The sequence below is a fragment of the Kwoniella botswanensis genome, chromosome 1, assembly GCF_036426115.1.
Source record: "Kwoniella botswanensis chromosome 1, complete sequence".
In the NCBI taxonomy this organism is placed as follows: domain Eukaryota; kingdom Fungi; phylum Basidiomycota; class Tremellomycetes; order Tremellales; family Cryptococcaceae; genus Kwoniella; species Kwoniella botswanensis.
The window spans coordinates 13,503,434-13,519,000 of record NC_088599.1 but is presented as its reverse complement, the minus strand read 5'-3'; the positions used below and the strand labels follow the sequence as shown (position 1 = coordinate 13,519,000).

The following is a 15,567-nucleotide window of genomic DNA, read 5'->3' as shown; positions in this document are numbered from 1 at the left end:
GGATGGATCATGTTGATCTATGAGTGCTCCTATCCACCTTCACCTTCCATTGTACGAGTGTGATCAATGATCAACGCAATCGGGTACCGCGAACCGCCAAGAGGAGCACGGGTAACGTGTTTCGGCGATCACCGCTTATCCCCACCCATTCACGCGTTTTCATGTTCATCGTCATCTCGAATCCAGTCAACTGGATATAACATGGATTCATCTTCTCTCTCTGCCTGTCAAGGGATAATCCGACTGAAGACACTATTCAACAATCAACAATGGTGAGCTGCTGGAGATAGATCATTCCTCTATAGATATCCTCAGCTGACTCTCCCATCTGAATCTTTTAGCCACCCAAATCATCCAATCTACATCATATCACATTCCATTTCTACAAATCGGCTGTCCTCCTATCCCTACCTTCCAATACGTGAGCAATCAATCTATCTTCTCTCCCAACTTTATATATATATCACCTACGTGCCATGCCTTCGGGCATATCTTACAGCTTTGGTACAAAAAGGTCCTGATTTGAGCTGATATATTGTAATCGTTTGGCTGGTAGGACTATAACATCCCTCAAAACTCAACTTCTCCCAGCACTGTCCCCTCTCTCATCAACCATTCCTGTAGATTTACCTACCTCGATATCAGGCTTGGAACTATGGGAAGATAATTCCTTGATTGAGGGACAAGATCAGACGGATAAAGATATACAGAAATTGACAGAGGGGAGTAAGACGATAGCTCAGTTAGGATGGGACAGGTGGAAGACTATTTATGTCAGGTGAGTCGATGTTACCATTCAAAAGATGTATAATGAGTTCAACTTGAATTTGGACTCGGGGTCAGATGTTGTTTGGGTGATGAGTACTAGAAAATCTTTCTCACGCTGATTTCGATCAACTCTTGATAGTTTCAAGAACCCAGATGGATCATTCTCCAAACCTATATATACCGTACCCGATGTAGAAGACGAAGAACCTGATGGATCGGAGATATGAAGTGTACAGAGGGACAATTGATATTTGATCATACAAGCTATTGATCCAACGAAGACCATAACATCATGTAAAGTAGCAATGTCATGTTATAATTAAGGTTCATCCTAGTCGTCACCATCATTATCTAAAATACATTTACTTATCTACTCCTCAACACCATCCATCTCCTCACCCTCTTCCTCCTCTTCGTCATCCTCATCAACGTCCAAATCCCAAACCTGCACTTCTTTCCCATCTTCATACAATATACAACCCAATCTCCTCCCCTTCCTCCCATTCAGCGCTATTTCCGGGTCCCGTCCTGGGATATCATCAGATTGGGGTGTGGGACCGAGATATCTCGAGCGACTTATCGGTATTGACGGAGCAACCTAAACCCAACAGGACAAAGTTCAGCTATCTTTCCCGCGGTAACGACTTGTTGCATGCCACGGGTGATTGGACTGAACTCACTTCAAAAGCATCCCTATACTCCCTAAGCACATCCACCAACCTCCATTCTCTCTTAGCTGGCAATTCGGACATCTCATCTGATATGTCTGGATATCTAAAGGTAGTTAGATGTCGTCCATTTTCAGATTCCATCAATAATACAATTTCTTCATCGTCAAAGAATCTAATTGAAAGACACCTTGCTTCTGAGATCGAGAACGTGGCGAATTTCGAGATTGTTAAAGATTCATTGGCATTGTTGATGTTTAATAACCATACTGAGATTTCAACAAGCAAACACATCAATCAGTCATGATCTCTTCTAGCCGATGTAGACATGATGAAATACATCACTTACACCTTTGTATATCATCTTGCTCCCGAATCACAACTTCCCATAACCCACCATCTACCAACCTTTTATCCCTCAGATTCAGCTCCAGCTCATTATCCCTTTCTATCCTCCCAGCACCATCCCCTTCGACCCCACCCACCGCACTTCTCACTAACCCCTCTAAATCTCTTATAAGCGTATTGGCCCATACCCACGGTTCCTTCTCCATAAATCTCTTCATCTCTTGCTCATCTTCTTCCGGTAAAGCATACTTATTTCCTACCGTATCAGGACTTGAAAATCTGGATATTCCCTCATCTTCTTCTTCATCATCATCAGAGAGTATTCCAGTAGGTGTCAAATCCCCATCGTCATCTTGAGTTTCGTGAGTCATCGATATAGACATATCCATCGAGGTATTCTCAGAATCCAACGATTCATTAGCCTGTACCGACGGGGTATCAACCGCCGCCGAATGACTCGGATGATCGATCTTGAGTGCTTGGCTAGTTTCTCGTAACACATGATCGAACGATCGAGTAGATATCCTGGGGTACGTGGCATGATCTGATGGAAGGGTATCTTCAGGTGGTCGAACGTTGAGATAAGGGAAATGATCATGGAAAGAAGAACGGACGAAACCGTTCAACATGAAGGACCATACTGATTTGAGATCATGGGTGGGTAGTGGGAGATCATCGGATGATGGATCTTGAGAGACTGCTCTGGCGATTTCTACGAAGGACAAGTGGAAGCCAAGATCAATCACAAATTATTTCATATCTTATTTTCGTAGACCTTCATCGAAGTCATTCGATTGTAGAGGAGGAACATGAAAGACATACCATACTTCAACCATTTCATAAACTCCGAAGCTGCCTTCAACTCATGTTCCGCGTCTCTCCTCATTCCTTCTACCGTCTTGGCGAAACCCAACATTAGATCTATAGCTTTGGTGATATCATTTTCGTTCAGATGTAATTGAGTTTGATTTTTGGGTCTATCGAACAAAATCACATTTTCAGCTGAACCAATTGTATGTATTGCAGATCAAGAGATCATATGACTAACGTTCTACTCCATCCTCTCATCTCTTCTAAAAGCAATATCAATCTCTCCAAAGCTGGTGATATACTTTCTATGATTAGGTTTTGAATAGTTCGGAAGGACGTATCTAACGTTTGATCCCATTTCGTTATTGTCTGTCATCCAAGATTAAGATAGAACAGGCAAAATCATCAGTTAAAGGGATTTGTTTTTGTTTTAAAAGTGTTGAAGGTGAGGTGGTGGTTCAACCTTCGGTCTAACTCACCCTACCTGTCAATCGATTTCCCATCCATTCATTGACAGCTACCCCACTTCGTCCAGTCATCAAAAACCTAAACAGATCCGAATGAACATCTTCGATTGACACTATGTCAACGCATTGCACATCCAATTAGCTTCACGAGTCATCATATGATCTATGAACTGGTTGATATAACTGTTGTATGGTATTGTATTGCACAGTCCAGTCGAGTCGAACTTACTAGCCTGCTGTTTCGCACAAGTTTCCAAATCCTCTCTGCAGATCATCGTCTGCTTCTCACCTTCTCGAAAATGGATTTCGGCATTTTCGATTCCTCTCAATATAATATTCAGTAGATGCACTATCTTGTCTGATATTTTTGACAGTTGCAATATTTCTTCAGTAGGCTGAGAGTTTGATGGTAAGGCGAAGGTACCGGTCAACAAGGAATATTCGGATGATTCTATTTGGAGGATATCGGGTTGGAGGGGTATAATCGATGGTAAGAGCGCGGGAAACGTGGATAGGGATGAATGGATAGTTGGTTTGGGGGATGTTTGAGAGAGAGCTGTTTGACGCATGAATGGGAGTTGACTATGACAGAACAGAGCACAGCGTTAGTATGATATCTAGTACGACTTGTTCTGGAATAAGAGTACTTGCCTGGGAGGTTTGGGTGGATCGACAGGTGTGACGGTAGGCAGACTATCAACGATATCTAGTCCAGAACCGTTCTATGGGATTGATGAATATCTGAACTCAGCCTTGTCAATTCGTCAATACAAGATCGGGCGGGATATCTACCTTGACTTTAGCCCATCCACTCTGAGAGACTGTCCATTTCATCTCCACCCATCTTCCCTTTCTATTCTTGTCGATTAGATCCGAAGGTAATGGAACGGACCGTATAATCTCTCCGGTATGTACAGATAGATGATGAACGAGATTTCCATTCGAGCTCGAGCTCAAAAGAGATAAGATCAATCCTATATCCAGTTCAGGTCAGTAGCTTTGACTAGGTCCAGCACTGATATATGTCCACGACGACTCACCATCCTCATTCCATGCCAGACCTTGAACATCCCCTTCAACACCAACTTGCCATACTTTGCTTCCACCCGTACGCCATAACGATATCTGCGTCTTCGATCCGATCTCTTTCCCCTTTCCTTTCCACGAATTGCCATTGGTCGATGCAGATGCATTGGGCAAGGAAAGCAAGACGATAAGGTCCATTGAAGGGTTACATGATCCTGGGTGGAGGATTTGGGAAGAAGGGAGGGGGATGGTTGATAGAGGGGTGAAGGATGTTCGGTCCGGGAAGATCATCTTGATGAGTGGTAGGTCAATTATCGGCTATCCCTCCTTGCGATTCAGTCCAGTCTATCTGGCGTATGCTGTTGGTACTTGGGCTATTGCTGGCATGCGGTCATATATCTGAGCTAAGAGACTCACTCTCGATGGTCTTCTGCAAAGTCAAAACGCGTCGGGATCATGTTCTCGAGTTGACGATTGATCACGTGACACGCATGTTGTCATGCTCTGGTCTTGAGTGATTCGTGCAAGCAAAGACTGTGCATGTGCGTATCTCTCTCTTTCTATCATACAAATGGATGCAGCACTCTTTACATCCTACTCACGAAGAGAAAAGCATACGAATGACTACAACTCTCCCCTCAATTCGGCATATCATTCACACTAAGGGGTAAATAGACCTCGCTCTGATTCCCCTTCGCCCTATACTGTCTCGACATCTCATAAGCCTTATGTCTCAATCTATTGATACTTCCAAGCGGTCTATGATCTTTGAGACCATCCCATGGACTTAACCCAATCTTATCTTCCCACCATACCCTCCTCTCATCGCTGAACGTATCTTGCTTGTCGAACTTTACCGTGGCTAAATTATACCATGGTGCAAGTGATTCTTTCCATTCTACCGACGCGTCCTCAACTGGCTGATTGGACAGATCAGAACAGAATTGGACCCTGAAAGCGTACTCTGTTGAGTTCGCAGAGTAATATTCTCGAAGATGATCTCGATGGAAGGTGGTAGATGAGTCTTTAGGGATAGTTTGGTTTTTGTATTGTTCTTGGGAAGAGTGGATGGGGATGAGTGAGAGTTTACATGCGTAAGGACCGAATTTGAAAGCGGCTGTATACGTCAGGTCATATCATTAGCTTAATGATCATCAGAATACCTAAATGGTGAATCACTCACATTGAGAATAGAATGTCGAACCAACGACATATTCATTAGGTAACATTGCAGGAGCGAACTGTTTCAATCTATCATTCCTTTTTGCCAACTCGACCTGAAGTTTAGTAGGACTATCGAAATATTTCGTCCTCAATTCAAATATCTCAATCGTCGTATTCAAATCGGTAAGTTCGACTATAGGTGCATTGTTAAATAAGAAATCTTGTGTGCCATGATTGGTCGATCCGTCCGGTGAAGGAGATAAACGATCACCATGAACGTCGAATACCTTCAAGCTGAAACCTCTTGGTGCGGAGGTGGTATCGGGAAGGATGAATGAAGGTTCATTGGCATATCTCCCTATACAGTCATAGGATTTGCCAGATCCTGAGAAAAGACCGTGGCGGAGGTATGGAGGAAGAGAGGGGTTGACGGTGAATGTTCCTTTGACGAATGCTAGGGATTTTACCTGAACGATGGATAGAGAATAAAAAACAGGTCGATCAATTCAGACACCATATTTCGGTCAAAGCTAGTTTGGTCTATACGAGTATCGTACTCACATGAGTACCTCTGAACTTATGTTGATGAGCATCGAAATTATGTCTCTGCATGTCATGTACCAATTCTCCTACTCGCAGGCTACAGATACAAACAAACCACAATGTCAACTCGAGTCCGTCCCTTGTCAACCATAATATAACCCGAAGTGACAGGACGACATCCTGATATACAGGCCACTCACATCTTCTCATCCTCATCTGGCTCAATCTTCTCAGTCTCGTCGGCATTCAGCCAATCCTCCGGTCCGGGGAGTTTGGTGGGTCCAACCACTTTTTCAGCGATGGACTGAACGGTGTCGTTGATAGCTTGCATGGTGCGTTGACGTGTTAGCACTTTACAATCAAGCTGGAAAGAAGCAAAGAGGAGATAGGAAATGAGGCTGATATGATACGATATAGATGCATGGTTATTGACTATAGATCGAGGTGTACTTTACCATTGAAAGCTAAGACAAGATACTGTAATGAGTACGAGCATCCATGAAGTCATGTTTACGCAATTCTCAAAGGCCGGTTACTAACTAGATCAATTCCAGCAAAATAGGAATTTACTGATAGGCTACCGCGTGTAAGCATTGTAGCTATGCATCGCAATGGAACATGGATATCTTCCACAAGCAATTCCCAATGGATTATCTTGCATCACCTCACTCTGTCAACATATAAGGCTAGAGCAAAGTCCTGCTTGACCTTGATGTGCGCGATTGATTGTCCGCTCAATCGTGTGAGAGCAGATGAGTGGTATGTCCAATTGAGATAAGGAGACGCATATTTCAATGCATCATGCAGTAATAATAAAACCCTCACTGTCTCGACCCAAGCATCGGCATCAGCCAGTCACCTCGGACCCTGCCTTCGATGTGAGGGGGATGAAGGGATGAAAAGGAGAGACAAACAGCATTCATGAAAATTCGCCACATCACATCACCCACCATCGTCCACTCCACATTTGAACGATTCCTACAACCCTCTTTCAGCTTCCTTCTTCTTTCCTTCGATATCACTTTCACGCTGACTCTCTGGACTGTCATCTCACCACCAATCCACAATGACATCCCTCGCATCATCCCCTCCGCCATCCTCACCACCCCTCGGTGCATCATCACCGCCTCCTGTTCCAATGACAATCGACTCACCCAACCTACCTCCACTTGAATCAGACCCAACTGAACCCAAAACCGCACCTAAAGCTAAATCCGGTAGTGGGAACAAGAAGAAACGTAAATCCAAGGCATTAGTAGAAGAAGTAGATGATGAGATCGGTGACCTTCTAGGAGAAGAAGAACTCAACACCCCCGGACCTTCAAACGGTAATGGTGGTAAAGGAAAAACACAAAAGGTCAAGAAGGAACAATCACAGGTGGATGAAGAGATGGATGAATTGCAAGATCAAGAAGTACAAGCAGAAGGGGAAGCAGGAGGAGGGTCATTCAAATGTGAATGGGGTGAATGTGATAATGTTAGTGGGACGCATGATAGGTTGATCGAACATGTTAAAGAAGGTGAGTTCCGGATTTCCCAACCCTTGATGGTGGTCAAGGACAAAGCAGAGAGAGATGATCAATGCTTTAGATCTGGATCTGTTCTCCTATCTTGACTTGACCGTGCTCTGTGTACGCACGCAAGAGATTGAGCTGACCTTGATACACTCCCCCTTCCTCATTCACAGACCACATAAACGCACTCAAAGACTCCTTCATCTGCGAATGGATCAACTGTCCCAGAACAGGTCAAAAGCAAGCTTCCCGACACTCTCTATCAACCCATATGAGGATGCATACCGGTGAAAGGCCATATGCCTGTACTTATGCAGGTAAGTGTGACGCCGACTCCTCTCCAATCATAACCTATTTATACTATCCCGGAGTAAGACTGCCTATACAATACCTTCAATCTCAGTGCTATATAGCTTATACCATGTTTACCTAAATTTATAGGCTGTCCCAAATCGTTCACTCGATCCGACGCATTACAGAAACACATCAAATCCCAACATCTCGAACGACCCGCTCCCCCTCCCAAACCTACTCCTACTCCCACCCAATCCGGTAAATCCTCTAAAGGTAAATCCAAATCGCGTCATCCTCCCATCGTCTCCACACCACTCACACGCGCACCTCTTGGAGTACCTCCTCCCTCAGATGAAGATTTGTTGCTAGATGAGGATTTGGCAGAGGTTTTACCTAGGATACGAAATAGGGATCATCTCAAACCCACAACCGATGAAGTAGAAGTTCTATCGTATCTTCGATCGATATTCCCTCGAGAGGTATTAGATCCCAAGGATCCTATACCTGAGTCTTTGGATGATCCACCGGCCGAATTGGGTGTACCGGAAGAAGCTCAATTACTTCAATCTATACCTGATCCGGACCTCCCCGGGGGAGAGTTAGATCTGCTGGGAAGGAGCGAATGGCAAGCTAGATATATAATGATCAAAGCTAGGTTGATGTTAGTGGAGGAAGAGAATAATATGAGGAGGTTGGAGTTGGTAAGGGAGTTTCAGAAGGATGGACATCCTGTGGATGTGGAACAGATGGTCTAGTAGATGTGCGAGAATGACGGAAACCCTCAACTCCCGTGAGAGACCTCATGGAAGAGAAATCATCAGAAGTCTCTGGATATATCTTTACCATCTATGTTGTATTATTCTCCTTCAGACTTACGCCATGTCGATTCAGACATTTGGTGGAACATGACATTATCAATGTGGTCGATCATGCATATGAATCAACCGACACATTCCTCTTCGCACGTCGTCCTCTGCCTCCCTCTGCTTATCGCCATACCTCCAGATAGAGTAGGGGGCGTTTGTTTTGCTCACCATCCTAATCACTACTGACAGCATCGAGAGAAAGGGAACAGGGAACGTACTTTGCTATCGTTGTCTGAAACGACCAAGTTCAATTTCGCTCTGTCCCTCCTTTTAGAACCGCTTGAGAAGATTGGTTTTGGTTCGCCCACATCCTTTAACTGACAACCCAAGTCTGGAATATCACCAATCCAATCTATTGACATCGATTTGGACATCCTTCGATTCACCGACAATCATGTTCTCTCAAAGGATGCAGCGGAGATTCCTCCAATTCAATTCGATCCAATCCAATCTACCTTTAATGGTGGCGTCAATTACAGTAGCGGAGAACGTCAATTTCGTTCTTATGTGTTCTGTGCATCAGATAGGTCATTTGATCATGCAATTAACGGTCTCAAAGGATCAATCGAATCTCTTATCCAATGTATATATACTTCATATGGGGTGAAGCTCTTTCTTTCCCAGATATATCGATTCCCTTCAATCAATCAGTGATCTTTGATCGATCAATTCACCCTATCCTTCCCCTTTCTTCTACTCTCGTTGTGTTTTCCCACCTGTACACTCGTTACTCATTAATATAGTGTGACTCACTATACGCCTTTGATAGGATATAGTGATCTTCATCACATCATTCACATTAGTATATCAACAACAGTATTCAACATCCATACTACTGCTGTCACTCTTGTTTTGACTCTGTTAAACGATGTACCGGCTACCGTTCCTCGTCTTCCTGGCAATAACCTCAGCCGCCCCAGCCCCATCGAAGAGAAAGAACTGCTCCACCAAATCGCAAAGCACCGATACCGCTCCAGCAATTGTAGGTGCATTGCAACAGAACGAAAGCGCCGTGGTGCTTCCTACTGGGACAGAGGGAGTTACACCCTATATCTCCGGAACCGTACTTCCTGAATCGAAATCTGGCTCAGATGTAGTTATAGGTGCATGGGATAGAGGTGGATGGTCAGGTCGGAATAAACCACAATCTACTTCTGCAGGTACTGCTGCTCCTACTACTCCGCCAGCTACTGCCGCAGCATCAGCACCTACCTCTATCGCAAGTCAAGCTGCTCCACCTGCTTCTCAAGCGGTATCTTCTCCTGCTTCGCAGCCTGTCGCCCCAGCGTCAAGTCAAGTAATATCATCCCCGGCAGCCTCACCGATATCGGCTGCACCATCTAGCACCGCCGTATCCACCCCAACTTCCGGAGGAGGTGGCCAGACAGGTCTGGGGCTGGACGATACCTCCTGGTCCCAATTGACCAACGCACAAGGATTGGACTGGTACTGGAATTGGAGTTATAAGCCTTTCGAAGGAATGCAAGCTGAATTTGTAGCTTGCATATGGGGTGAGGTGATGGCTAATGAATTTATTGGATTGGGTACGGGCGGATTATCCCAGGGGGTTCAGTATGTGATGAGTTTCAATGAACGTGAGTCAGATTTCGATCTTACACCTACGGTATTGGAAAGAAAGGCTGATTTGTCTGCTTAGCGGATATGGGAGCGGATGTAGGAGGATCGAATATCCCTGATGTAGCCCATGCGGCGAGCTTGCATCAACAGTGGACAGCGAATGTTCCGGAGGGTGTGAAGATTGGTGCGCCGGCTGTAGCGAGAGGTGGTGATGTGAAATGGTTTACCGTGAGTGACAGACATCAGATTATGGACCCATAGTAGATGAGCAGCGAATGCTAGTAGAAATGGAAGATCTGCTGACGCTGTGTTTGGATTTGATCGGTAGCCCTGGGTAACCGCTTGTGGTGGTCAATGTAAATACGATTTCGTACCCATTCATTTTTACGGAGTAGTCGTTGAAGATTTGTTCGAATACATCAAGGTGAGTACCGTTTCACCTTATACGTCACACTGCATCTTATCCTATGATTTCGTATTTACTTTTGAAATTACTGTGTTATAGAGCTTCCCAACAGGTGGTAAACCTATCTGGGTGACAGAATTTGATTGTCAAGATTTCTCTACCGGAGAGGTATGCGATGAGAAGAAACAAACTGATTTTATGGATAGAGCTATAGCGTGGTTTAAAGGTGAGGGATCGGCATATGTAGAGAGATGGGCATGGTTCGGTGCTTTGCCTAAATTTTCTGAAACTACTTTTGGATTGTTGGATAAAGGGGGAGCGTTGAATGAGTTTGGTGCACATTATTTGAGTTTGTAAGCCTGTATATGTCTGGCCCCTCATCCTGGATGACCTGATGATACTCTACTTTGTTGTTTGACTGGATACGAGATTATCACTACATGTATGCATTTGTGACTTGACTTGACACCGAGGCTCATGTTTCAGTCACTTGCAGTTCTATCTTTAGACTCATCCTCCTGAGGAAGACCCATCGCCCATCTCCGAATCCACTCAATCCCACTTGTCCGGTCTGAGATCCTACCGAGTACACCGAGCACACCGAATACTGACAGCCCTACGATGACAATGGATGTTGACGATCATGACCGCGTCCAATTACAGCTTCATTGCAGCGGCATGACATACTTTAGTAATCGTGCCCAGAGCTAACATCGATATGGCCAAATCATTCCAAGACTGCGTCATACTCTTTGGGGATAGTCTGACAGAAAGACAGGATGTCCCACAAGCGTTGTTCGAGAGGATGTGTCGTGAGTGAATGTTCCTACTGATGACCCCATTGACCGGCCCACGCTCACGTACAAATCACTTATGAGCAGAAGCGTATGCAAGAAAGTTGGACATCCTAAATAGGGGATTTGGTGGATATACCACCACTGGGTGAGCATGTCTAGACGATAGTGCTTTTGGATATGAGCGCTGACCAAGACATGATACCTAGTTCTCTTCCTTTGTTCGAGAAGCTTTTTGCTAAGAAGGGAGACGATGCATCGAGAGTGAGACTGGTGACATTGTGGTTTGGTGAGTTATCTCTCACGACTTGACCAGCAGTGCACATTGATTAAAGCGTGAGATATTGTAGGAACAAATGATTCCGTACATTTCCCAAATCCTCGAGCTACCCATCCAGCCCAATTCAAGAAGAACTACGAAATAATACTTGATCATCTGACATCCCCTAACTCACCATATTCGATATCTCAGACTCCCGTACATATACTGCTGATCACTCCTCCTCCACCTTATCTGCCTCAGGTACCTCTACCGGCCAAATGGGTAAGATCGGAAGAGAGGTCATTAGAATTCGTAAATGCTGTTAGGGGGTTGGGCAGGGACTACAAAGCTAAAGAGAACGGGACTTGGAGCATAGAAGTATTGGACCTTTGGGAAGCTATGAAGGTGAAGGCTGGTGGATTAGGTGATGGACTCGGTCCGTTCTTTCAGTAAGCTCCCTTTTGCTGTTCCATGCTGGGAACATTAAACTGATATCGTCTTAGCGATGGATGTCATATGACCCCTGAGGGGTATGGAGTACTGTGGGAAGAATATAGGAAGATCGTGAAAGGTGCGTGGAAAGGCCATGGGCTGGATTGGGAGGATGAAGATGATCTACCAATGAGAGTGCCTTCGTGAGTTACCATACTTCTCGGGGCAGATATCGCTTCTTGGACATTGACGCTGAAGGATTGATCCTTGGGCTGCAGGGTGCGTACGATAGATCATACTCGACCTGACAGTGTCCTCGAGCTGCTGGGCCTACCGAGCTATAGATAAATGATAGACAAGCAACTCGTTCCGTGGATATATAGAATCCAATAATGTTATACAACCGCATTCCCTGATTTGACTCCCCACCTGTAATGATGATATCTTACAGACAGCCCACCTTCCCTTCATCCGGAGGAGGCCGATGCGGAAGATAGGAGATGTCCTGCAGCTCACCTTGTTTGTTTACCTTTCCCTTCTTCTAACCCCCTCTTACCCTATCTCCTGTCGCCCATCCTTATCTCCTGCCCCTCAGATATACCACACTGCAAGCCCCATTTAAATGGTCCACGAGCACATGTGCACAGACTAGACCCAAAAGAGTAAGAACCATCTCGGCAAAATCCATTCGGTCACATAGCGGTGGTCACCGATCATCGGATATGAGCGATAAATGAGTACATCTCTACAACCAATATATAAACCCCTATCTCCTCTTCTTCTCTCTACCATGCTCCTTCCTCCTGTTTATTCTATTCTCGTTACTCCATCTTCTTGAGCTATCAGCAATGGCAAAAGGACCTATCCATCTCCCCGTTCACTCGTCTGATCACTCTCCCGAGAGAGGATCAGCTAGACGATCATGGCCTCTCGTAGTACTTGGTCTGCTAGCTACGGCGGCAGTCATGTCCTCATGGCCTGTCGGTGTGAACCAGCTCTCCTCTAAGGTTAACTTACCTTCTTTCAAGGGTACTTCAGAGATGAGAAAGGGTACATGTGAACAAGCTGAGCCTATCTTGCCTGATGGGATCAATGTTACCAAAGTATGGGAGGATAAGGAAATTATCATCAAGCGATTACAGGAAGCTGTGGGTTTCCTCATACTTTTATCGTTTAAGATACAAGAGTGGCACTGACAAAGTATGGTTTGCAATGATAGATTAGGATACCTACACAGATGTACGACGAGATGGGTCCAGTAGACGAGGACCCAAGATGGAAGATCTTTGCTGAGTTCCATGACTGTGGGTGTTTCGGTTTACTGTTCCCATTGCCGCACATTGCTGATTTTGTTTGGTCCTTCATATATAAAGTCCTCGAAAGAACCTTCCCTAACGTGTAAGCTACCTTGGAATCGCTTCCCATGAAGCATCAGCTTACCATGCGATATAGCTACGAGCATGCCCAAGTCACGAAGACCGACTGGGCTTTAGTTTACGAGATTGAAGGTTCCGATTCGTCTTTGAAGCCGTTGATGCTCACTGCCCATCAAGGTGAGTAGAATAATTGGGATGACTGGTAGGGATTCATAACTCATACTGGTTGATCAGATGTCGTCCCGGTCCTTCCTGAGACTGTAAATCAATGGACCCATGATCCTTTTAGTGGTGATTATGACGGAACTTCGATTCATGGAAGAGGTTCGTCAGATACCAAAAGCAGTTTGATCGGTAAGTCGGCTCGCCGAGATCAGATGACACACCGAACAAAGAGGCTGACCATGAATGCTTCTTTCAGCTGTTATGTCTGCCCTTGAACATCTCTTTGGCACTACCGACTTCAAACCTCGAAGACCTATCATTCTCGCTTTCGGTTCAGACGAAGAAAGAGGTGGTCAGACTGGTGCACCTGCTATTGCTAAATATCTCTTGGAGAAGTACGGAAAGAACTCTATGTCTTTGTGAGTCAAATAAACTGGATCGTCATGTCCGCCTGTCCACCTGTCGAGCGTCAGCTGATATGGCTGCACCTTAATAGACTTATCGATGAGGGTAACGGTTTAGTCGAAACATGGGGTCAGCAATTTGCTACACCCGCCGTTGCTGAAAAGGGTCATGTAGATATCGGTTTAACCGTATCTACGTTGGGTGGACATTCATCTGTTCCACCTCCACACACTGCTATTGGCTTGATCTCGTTGTTGATCGCTCAACTCGAAGCTCATCCACACGAACCTACCATCTCCGCCAAATCGCCAATCTACGAGTTCATGACTTGTGCTGCTACTTTTGCCGAATCCATGCCAGCCAAGTTGAAAAAATTAGTCATCAAAGCTGAGAAAGGTAGTAAAAAAGCTTGGAAAGATCTCCCATTGGAAATTATCAGTACCGGTATGGATGGTAGTTCCCATGGTCCTGGTCAGGGTGATCCCCTCAGAAGTTTGTTGACCACTACTCAAGCGGTTGATATCATCAATGGTGGTCTGAAGGTCAATGCTTTGGTGAGTCCAACAGTCTCGCTTCTATCAAGAAATGTCATTGCTCCTATGCTAACTCAATGTTCAAATATAGCCTGAATCAGTAAAAGCCATCATCAACCATCGAATTAATGTTCTCTCCAACCATGTCGAACTTCAGTCCCGAATCGAGACACTCTTACTTCCAGTTGCAGAAACATACAATCTCACATTGAATGGATTTGACGGTACGACTGTTTTCTCTGGATCTCCTAATTCAAAGGTAGATTTGGATTTGGCATTTGGATATTTCACCGACCCCGCTCCTCACAGTCCCGTCACGCTCGATGATCCAGCTTGGAACGTCTTGGCTGGAACTTCCAGGGGTGTATGGGCTAGTAGGAAGGAGGTCAGTAAAGATGGAAAGATCGTAGAGTTGGAGAAAGGAAAAGATCTCGTCATGGCGCCATTTATGAGTACTGGTGTAAGTCATCTTCCCTCTATACTTGTTCTTCATATTCTGGTGTACGGCGAAAGTCAGATTGCTTATAGGATTGATCATATGTGCAGAACACCGATACTCGACGATACCTCGACCTCACGCCTAACATCTACCGATACAGGTACACTCCTATGTCGGGAGGTGCGGGTGCCCACACCATCAACGAATATTCGAATGCGAATGATTTGATCGAATTCACCAGGTTCTATCAGGCTATCATCCTCAATATGGATCAATCAGAGGAAGTAGCTTAGAATTAGGTATACTCGCATATGAGCTGTTGGGTGATATCGTTGTTTTTGGGTGTTAGAGGGAGATGTGTGGACCATTCTGTTAGAAGGTAAGAATGGGTCGTCTATGTCTGGAAATACTTCAGGGAAGTTGTACGATTGGACAAGCTGTTCAGTGGTCAAGATAATCAATAGACAGTACATGATTAGTTTTAGGCCTTGAGATGGAATAAATATAAGTTGATAAAATAACCTCAGTTAGGTGAAAATTGCAAATTATAATGCTTTCGGGTCGATTCTTGGGAAATTGCAACTGATGACTATCGTCATATGAATCTTGATTCTATTCTTATATGCATAATCGTGTATGGGGTATCAAGTATCTATATAATAATGGTTTACGATTCACTATCAATCGTGATTTGAGTATTTATTTTTGA

The 15,567-nt window shown here is 44.8% G+C and overlaps 7 protein-coding genes across 7 annotated transcripts; 5 read left to right on the top strand and 2 right to left on the bottom strand.

Moving 5' to 3' along the window:
• Nucleotides 1-269: 269 nt before the first annotated feature.
• Nucleotides 270-995, top strand: L199_005101 (uncharacterized protein; the record flags this gene model as incomplete). The annotated part of the gene is made up of 4 exons (XM_064890816.1): nt 270-272; nt 342-421; nt 557-778; nt 908-995. The coding sequence occupies 4 exons, from the start codon at nt 270-272 to the stop codon at nt 993-995; spliced, it is 393 nt and encodes a 130-aa protein (XP_064746888.1).
• A 143-nt stretch (nt 996-1,138) lies between these two features.
• L199_005100 (uncharacterized protein) lies at nt 1,139-4,378 on the bottom strand (the record flags this gene model as incomplete). Its single annotated transcript, XM_064890815.1, has 10 exons — nt 1,139-1,366; nt 1,449-1,705; nt 1,786-2,496; nt 2,607-2,761; nt 2,833-2,963; nt 3,074-3,174; nt 3,291-3,643; nt 3,713-3,783; nt 3,854-4,035; nt 4,102-4,378. The coding sequence occupies 10 exons, from the start codon at nt 4,376-4,378 to the stop codon at nt 1,139-1,141; spliced, it is 2,466 nt and encodes an 821-aa protein (XP_064746887.1).
• Nucleotides 4,379-4,725: 347 nt separating this feature from the next.
• L199_005099 (uncharacterized protein) lies at nt 4,726-6,125 on the bottom strand (the record flags this gene model as incomplete). The annotated part of the gene is made up of 4 exons (XM_064890814.1): nt 4,726-5,204; nt 5,271-5,718; nt 5,813-5,891; nt 5,995-6,125. 4 exons carry the CDS (start codon nt 6,123-6,125, stop codon nt 4,726-4,728), a joined length of 1,137 nt encoding a protein of 378 aa, XP_064746886.1.
• Nucleotides 6,126-6,860: 735 nt separating this feature from the next.
• On the top strand, nt 6,861-8,357 carry L199_005098 (uncharacterized protein; the record flags this gene model as incomplete). The annotated part of the gene is made up of 3 exons (XM_064890813.1): nt 6,861-7,314; nt 7,482-7,625; nt 7,750-8,357. 3 exons carry the CDS (start codon nt 6,861-6,863, stop codon nt 8,355-8,357), a joined length of 1,206 nt encoding a protein of 401 aa, XP_064746885.1.
• A 979-nt stretch (nt 8,358-9,336) lies between these two features.
• L199_005097 (uncharacterized protein) lies at nt 9,337-10,809 on the top strand (the record flags this gene model as incomplete). Its single annotated transcript, XM_064890812.1, has 4 exons — nt 9,337-10,063; nt 10,126-10,274; nt 10,375-10,470; nt 10,552-10,809. 4 exons carry the CDS (start codon nt 9,337-9,339, stop codon nt 10,807-10,809), a joined length of 1,230 nt encoding a protein of 409 aa, XP_064746884.1.
• Nucleotides 10,810-11,170: 361 nt separating this feature from the next.
• On the top strand, nt 11,171-12,288 carry L199_005096 (uncharacterized protein; the record flags this gene model as incomplete). Its single annotated transcript, XM_064890811.1, has 6 exons — nt 11,171-11,264; nt 11,334-11,394; nt 11,456-11,535; nt 11,597-11,957; nt 12,012-12,143; nt 12,219-12,288. 6 exons carry the CDS (start codon nt 11,171-11,173, stop codon nt 12,286-12,288), a joined length of 798 nt encoding a protein of 265 aa, XP_064746883.1.
• A 500-nt stretch (nt 12,289-12,788) lies between these two features.
• On the top strand, nt 12,789-15,151 carry L199_005095 (uncharacterized protein; the record flags this gene model as incomplete). Its single annotated transcript, XM_064890810.1, has 9 exons — nt 12,789-13,088; nt 13,160-13,244; nt 13,314-13,338; nt 13,393-13,493; nt 13,551-13,670; nt 13,738-13,900; nt 13,978-14,440; nt 14,511-14,879; nt 14,966-15,151. 9 exons carry the CDS (start codon nt 12,789-12,791, stop codon nt 15,149-15,151), a joined length of 1,812 nt encoding a protein of 603 aa, XP_064746882.1.
• Between the last annotated feature and the right edge of the window lie 416 nt (nt 15,152-15,567).